Genomic DNA, 7888 nt, shown 5'->3' on the forward strand with positions numbered 1-7888 from the left:
CCCCATAGGCTCATGGTTTGAATGAGAATGGCCCCCATAGGCTCATGGTTTGAATGAGAATGGCCCCCATAGGCTCATGGTTTGAATGAGAATGGCCCCATAGGCTCATGGTTTGAATGAGAATGGCCCCATAGGCTCATGGTTTGAATGCTTTGTCATCGGGGAGTGGATTAGAATGATTAGGAGATGTGGCCTTATTGAAGAGAATCTTCTTTCTTTCTTTCTTTCTTTCTTTCTTTCTTTCTTTCTTTCTTTCTTTCTTTCTTTCTTTCTTTCTCTCTTTCTTTCTTTCTTTCTCTCTTTCTTTCTCTTTCCTCTTCTCCTCCTCCTCTTCTTCCTCTTCTATCCTTCCTTCTCTCCTTCCTATTTTCTTCCCTTCCTCCTTCTCCTCTATCTCCCTCTTCTTCCCTCCCTTTCCTTCCTCTCTCTTACATGGATCAGAGTCAGGATGTACTCAGCTACTGGTCACCATGCTTCTTACCATACCACTCCATAGAGTCACCGAGGAAAGACTCAATGGATGGCTCTAATGAACTCAATGGCTCTTCCTTCCAAATGCTAACTGGACTTAAGTGGCAGATTAAAATTGGCTGATTCAAATTGGCTGTGGTATACTGAGACTCCTGAAACCTTGAATGGATTTTGTCGTTTTCAGTTCTCTAACAATTCTCATTATCATGTCAGAAGTTTTTAATAATCCTAAATATTCAGACAAATACCTCTATGGAAACAACTTGCTCTCATCACAGAGTTACCATAGTGCTCACAAGCCAGTGAGATGCTGCCATCCATAAGCTGGAGGCTGGTAGAGAAACGATCCAATAAAATGAGTTAGGAAAAACACATTTAGATTTAAAATGGCAAGCAGTTGTGCAGGGTGACATTCCACGTGGTGTCAGAGAGGGGGATATAACATACGTGATAATTTTTAAATAACTTTATAGAGTTTGGGGGACAAATTGTCTTATGCTTAAGAATTACAGGCAGCATTGTAGGACCTTTTATGCAAATCTGTTTTTTTTTTTTTTCACTTAGAAATAGATGTTTCTATTTTAGGGCAATTTCTATTTCAGAAAGTCTCAGACTAGCTTTTCCCCCATCTAGTTGGTTTTAATTCTGGTTCATGCCATGACAGTTTTCTTTCCAATTGAATTCCTTAACACTCAAGATGGCTTTCAGTGTATTTGTATAACCCATTATCTCTTAAAGGTGAATTTGAATTTAGGTTGTGTTGCCAAACACTTCATGTTAAATCTATTTAAAAAGATGTTATTCTAAGGCTGGAAAGAGGGCTCAGTGTTTAAGAACACTCGCTGCTCTTGCAGAGGACCTGGGTTAAGTACCCATCATTTACGGGATGGCTCATGATCATCTGTAACTCTAGTTTCAGAGGATCCCACTCCCTCTTCTAGGCCCAAGGGTACCAGGCACACAAGGGATGCAAATGCTTATAGAAAGGCAACAGTAATGTTCATAGACTAAGATAAATAAACATTTTTAAAAGGTGTTTTTCAGAATTCTTAAGATATTTTGACTTTAAGATGAGGTCAGCTGAATTAAGAAAAGTGACTTTCTTGAGATGGTGTGACTTTTTCCAAGGAAAATTCCAAATACATGTTGTATGTATGAAACCTTGAAGGTACCTTGCCACAGGATTCCTTCAAAAGACAGTGCTCTGTTGACCACACTAAAATCCAGTATTTGCTTTCAAAACAACTGATGTCATTTATGGTGATCCAAAAGTCTCTTGAACATCCCTGACCAACAATTCAAAAAAAAAAAAAAAAAAGTCTTCTCATAACCTGGGGTGTTGGGGTTTTTGTTAGATAGTCTATATCTCTTGATGTGAGTACTGCTAGCTCAGACAGAAAAAAATTCTTTTAATATGCATGTATATAATAAAATGAATATATAAGTATATACAAAAATAAAATTTGCATATAGACTTACATGTATTCTAGGGTTTTTCAGAGTTTCACCATGGAGTCAGTCTAGGCTGGGACTCAGCTTGGCAATCCTTCTGTCTCAGCATCACAAATGCTGGACTTGCAGGTGTGCACCACCAAGTCCTTCTCGTTGTGTCCTTTGAAACAAATTCTTTACTAATCAGGCGTTAAGTGGAGGATGATAGTGCCTAGAACTCTATTGCTATTTTCATGTGCACCCTCTTTCTCTCGAATGGATATCTCTAGCCTCTTACGGGGCATATTGTTGAGTAGCTATGTAGTGGTTAAAATAGTACAAGGAGCTCCCATGGAATAAAGGCTTGAGAATGGCTCATATATATTTGCATGTGACTGTGGACTCCTTAAGGGGGTCGGTTTAAAGCCCTCTGCAAATGCTGCTGGATTGGCCAATTTACTCACTCAAAGCACACCAACTAATATGTGTAGGCTGCTCTCTTCTTCCCAGGGCCAGGGAGTGAGATCTATAGGAGGGTTTTGCAAGGAGCTTTCTCTTCACAAATCAGAAATCCCATTGTATACATTCCTATTCCACTCAGTAACCAGCAAGAGGGAGTCCTGGGATGAGCTATTACCCAAAGGCCACGATTGTCTCCACGGTGTCCCTGTGATGGTGCTCCAGATCAGAATTGTAAAGTAGTTTGGACAATCTTGTAACATAAAACATGGTTCAGAAAACTAAAGATTTAATCTTATTTATAGAAAGATGGTCGGTCAGGGAGGGCTTGGTGTGGGGAGAGCAGCTTGGGATCTCCATGAATCATTTTTAAAGGGCCAGGCAAGCGAAACCATCTTCTGGAATTCACTGTGACTGACACTGAATTCTTCCACTAAGCAACGGCACGATGAGTTGATAAAACCAGAAGGTGATGAAGGTCTTGAACAGCGGTGGCAGATAGAACGCAGAAAATCAAAAGCGTGCTTTCTATCTGACTCGAAATAAAGGTAGCCTTAAACTTGTAAAAGACAACATTTTTATTTGAATGATATGACAGAGCTGTCACGGGAGTGCTACCTGCTATAAAGAAAGCACAAGAGTTATCACCTTTATTAGAGCAGTGGCACCGGGCTTCAGCCATACATTTCTAACTTCTGTCCCTCTGCACAGACAATTTTCTTTTCTTAAATAAACTGTCATGCTCCTGTTAATATATTGTTGACTCTCTCAAGCTCTGAGAATACTGCTGATATAAAACATGTATATGTTAGATTGGTAATAGTATCTTTAGTGTAACTGACGAGAACAAATGTGTTTCCCTCATGGCTGTGCTAATGTGATAAAGGAAAATTGGCTGTTCATCAGTTTTTGGGCTGGGTAAAGACAGTAGAGATGGAACCGCGTTCTTTTTTATGCATTAATACCATCGGGAACTTTCCTCTAGTTATATTTCATGTACCCTGCATGTTGTGCAAAGATGCTGTAAAACATGAGATAATACTACAAATAACAAACTGGAAGAGCCTGTATCTTTCATAACGATAACAGTCAAACACCAAATAACAGTAGCCGGTGGAGAAAAATGGGATGCAAGGGGAAAAGAGGCGCGCCCCTACTATTCAGTGGAGAGAAATAGATCTGGGCTCATGAGGAACCAGTATATGACTTTAGGTCTATTTCAGCTTTGTTTAAAATGGACTCTCATACAATCCTGGCTCAGTCTATTTCAGAAAGGACACAGTAAAATGAGAGCAATTGACTGGAAGGAAGGATTGCAATGGCGCCTACCTTCTTTCTTTTTTAAGGAGATTCATTTTACCAAGCAGTTGCACCCCTGACCCCTAGGTGCCTGAGTTTGGTTTCTGAGTCTGGGGGGGGGGTGAGGGGAGGCAGGGGAGGGCTCTGGAAAGGTATCCCTATGACAAGAATTCACATAATAATGTAAAGATTTTACTTTGCTTCAGTGTTGCAGATCCTTTTTAACAGGGACGCTGATGAGAAAGGATCAGTGTTGGAGGACGGTTACAGCAGAGGGAATGGGGTGGCCTTGACCAAAATACCTTATGTGCATGTATGAAATTCTTAAACACCAATAAATAAATAAAAACTCTCTGTTGACACAATGACTTACAAAGAGTCATAGAGCCACGCCAGGCTCAGAGCAATGTGTATCTGGTAAAGATCGGTGTGCTCTCTGACCTCACATATGCATTGCTGTCCTCACATATGCATTGCTGTCCTCACATATGCATTGCTGTCCTCACATATACATTGCTGTCCTCACATATGCATTGCTGTCCTCACATATGCATTGCTGTCTTTACTATGGAAGTCAGACACCAGGCTAGAGCGTCTGTTTTTTCAATGAACCTACAGTAAACCTAGCTCAAACTTCATTATCTGTCAAAAGTCCATTTTAGAATAACTCTGTTCTAGAGTGATTCCCAAGGTATTAAATATCAGCCTTTTAATTGTGTAATCGTACAACTCCAATTTCCTCCTTCCTCTTTCTGCCTATCCTTTCCTCTTCTCAGGCCTTTTTTCTTTCCACTTGAGTTGGTTTGATCATTTGAATGCCTTTTACAATCAACGACATGTCAACAGTTTGTTTTGTAGACACTATGGTTGGTGCCTAAACAGCAGTTGGTTTATTCTGAATCCATATGTAATCATCAAAGACCATGAATAACCACAATCTAGAAGGTATTGCTCCAAAATGTTGACTGATTGGTGGTTCATGTTATACAGCGTGTTCATTTCTTTATACTGTAACTCAGAATTCATCAGGTTGAAATCAGTGGGTCATATCTGATTGGTCACCTCACCTGGTTTTGTGTTTAATGCTAAACTGACACCTAATCATTTGTTGATTAGGTACCTTTGTTGCCTATTTGTTTAGGTACCTTTGATGGCCTCTCTGCCAATGCTACATCAGAGCTGATGGCACATAAGGAAATATTTAGCCACCGCACCAAATTTTTTAGCTTGCAATATCCTCTGGGTATTTATTGGGAAGGTTGGCTCTCCTCTGATACAGATAGCTGTTAGATTGTTTGATTGTTATCAGCTTCGAATGTGATTGGCAAATTTTTAATGTTATTTTATAATGGGAAAATATATTTTAAAGTCATAGGCTGTACTCCAGTACCTAAAGAAACGGGTGTTTATGGTGAGCATTTTGCACTAGTGACTCATTTCATGGGTATATCTCTTCACTTACATATTAATTTGTTTCCAAGTATGGACACAATGTCATTAGCATTTAAAAAATAACAGAACCCTTAGAAAGCACTGAGAGCCTAGCTATCAATCAGCACACACACACACACTCGACAACACTATCCAAACCCCATGAGGACCCCAGGATACGTCAGCACAGCATGAAAATACCAGTGTATAGATTCGTATCTGGGTTTGTGACATGCAGAGATACTGTCCTCCTATTAAAATGAATTGCTTCCATTTTCCACCCAAAGGAAGCTGAGAAAGAGTGAAATGACTTGAAGAAAAGACAGAAAGGTCGTGGGCATGTTGTTTGAGCCAAGCAAAAGTTTGTGCACTTGGTGACGGGGATAAATCTTCCAGGTGCATCAGACGGCAGTCAGCTTCTTTGTGGACGGTCTGGAGGAGAACAGTACCGCATTTGATACAAGAACTCTCCATGACTCAATCACAGACTCAGCCTCCAGCACAATACAAATAGGATGGAGTTTAAATGGTAAGATTTTTGTATTCAGAGCTCTATTTCATGTTAGCCAATTGCAGGTCGTGGCTTTGAAACACAAACAAATATTAATCATATATTTGGATGTATTCTGTTCCTAGGGATAGTGTAACAGATTTCCACCAATGCATGGAAGTTTAGGAGAGTAGGAATTCATTCTTACGTGTTTCAATGCTTGCCACCTCTGATGGGGACCCAGTACTGTGGTTCCTTCCAGATGATCTGGAAGGGGCGACCACTGCACACCTCTGCCCCGGCTGCAGCCAGCAGACCTAGCCAGTCTACTTACCACTGTGCAGTCCCACTTTGCCTTTACTTGGTCTCCTCTGTGTTTCTCCCTTTATTTCCTTATAAGGAAAGTTGTCATCAAATTAAAGAGTCATCTCACTCAGGGTAAGTTCCACCTCTAGATCCTTAATGCCACCCACAAAGACCTTCCTTCTAAGGAGCCACAGTTACAGACACAACATGAACACATCTTTTAAGGGAAACTTTAAAATAAAAACTTCTCTTTTGTGATCTCTTTAGAATAAATAAGAGTGGGGCTCAGCCAGAAAGGGGGCCTAGGCTTGTATACTCAACACCTATATTAAAAAATAAAAAAATCTATGCAAGGTGTCCTGAGTCTGAATTACCAGCTCAGAATAAAAAGATGGGGAAATGTAGCTCAGTGGGTTCCCGGATAGGCAAGGAAGCCTGCCCAAATAAGCAAATAAGCTGGAGAGCCACTGAGGAAGACATCAGATGTCAACCTTTGGTCTTCACATACAAGCAAACATACATAAGTCCACTCCCCAGACCCACATACATGTACAGCAATATGTAATATTTTCCTTGTTTGTCTCACTCAATTTTTATGAGTGTGCTACTAAATGGGAGCTCTAATATGTTTTGTAGAAACCAAGGCATACTCTCAACATACCCCACATCAGATCTGTGGCATTTCTATTTCCTACATTTATGAGAACATACAGATTAAAAGATAGCTCACGCTGTAAACCGAGAAGAGTAGAAGTTGTAATGAAAATTGTCTTGAAATACTCAGCACCATCGCCTTCAAAATATTTGAACTTTAAAGTGGAAATACTGTAGAATACGTGCTTGTTATTAGGAAATCCAAACAATATGGAACTCTGTGAACTAGGAAGTATGCTATGCATTTCTGTCCTCAGATATACAGTTTAACTTTTCATACTCTCCCAGATTTTTTTACCCTTACAGTGAAATGTATGGTGATAAATATACTTTCCCCAAAAGGAAATTATGACACATATGCCTTCACTAAGCTCTCTAAAAATAGACCTTTCCCCTCCAAATGTTTAAGATCCACATGTGGTGTCAATATCCCTTCCCAGAGCTGTGCTTCTGAGTTCTCAGGGTTTATGTTGCATGCCATTCTGTAGCTGTGGCATACTTCTGAAATAAGTGCCCATAATGAATCTCTATATAATTTCTAATATCTTAGAATTATCAAAAAGCTATTTGACAGAAAATAATATATATGTACCCATATTTTCATCAATATATGTGTGTATAAATTCTATTTATATATTATATATTTGAACAGTTATGTGATTATATAGTTCCTTGATAATCTACACTCTTGTGCCAATTTGCCTAGAGGCAAAATGGATACCATCACTGACTGACTGTGTAACCAGGTAAAGCTACTTACTGCCTCAGTGTTAAACCAACTTTAAGATGATGCTGATGATGCTGACAGTGGCGTTGCAAAGCTCAGTGCGGCCATGCAGCGTACAGTATTCGTATGACTGATTCCCAAGCATCTGGCATGAACTAGACACCTAGAACTGCTACTTAATTGTCAAATGAGCAAAGGCAATTCAAAGCGCCATGTGCAGCATATACTAAATCATGTTGGTAAGTGCAGCTATTGCTAATGTCTGCAATTATTTCCTCAGATACATCCATAGAAGGAGAAGGGCTGGGTTGAAGTATGTAGCTGCTTTATATTTTTCTAATGCATAGCCACAGAAAGTTGTGAAGATTTACAACCCTTACTGAAAGGGTATTGTTACTTTAAATGTGTGTGTGTGTGTGGGGGGTAATGTGTGTGTGGTGGTATGTGTATATATGTGTCTATGTGTGTGTCTGTGTGGGTATATGGTGTGTGTGTCTATGTGTGTGTATAGGAGTATGTGGTATATGCATGTGTCTCTGTGTGTGGGTATGTGGTGTGTGTGTGTGTCTGTGTCTGTGTGTGTGTGTGTCTATGTGTGTGTGTGTGTGTGTGTGTGTGTG

General features: G+C 39.9%; 1 protein-coding gene across 1 annotated transcript in view; it reads left to right on the forward strand.

Moving 5' to 3' along the window:
- The window catches only part of Ush2a (usherin), a 678886-nt gene that overhangs the window by 48165 nt on the left and 622833 nt on the right, over positions 1 to 7888 (forward strand). The window contains exon 3 of the mRNA XM_021198607.1: positions 5488 to 5620. Within this exon, the coding sequence (XP_021054266.1) occupies positions 5488 to 5620 (133 nt within the window). The remainder of the gene's footprint in view (positions 1 to 5487; positions 5621 to 7888) is intronic.

This window comes from Mus pahari, chromosome 5 (genome assembly GCF_900095145.1).
Source record: "Mus pahari chromosome 5, PAHARI_EIJ_v1.1, whole genome shotgun sequence".
NCBI lineage: Eukaryota > Metazoa > Chordata > Mammalia > Rodentia > Muridae > Mus > Mus pahari.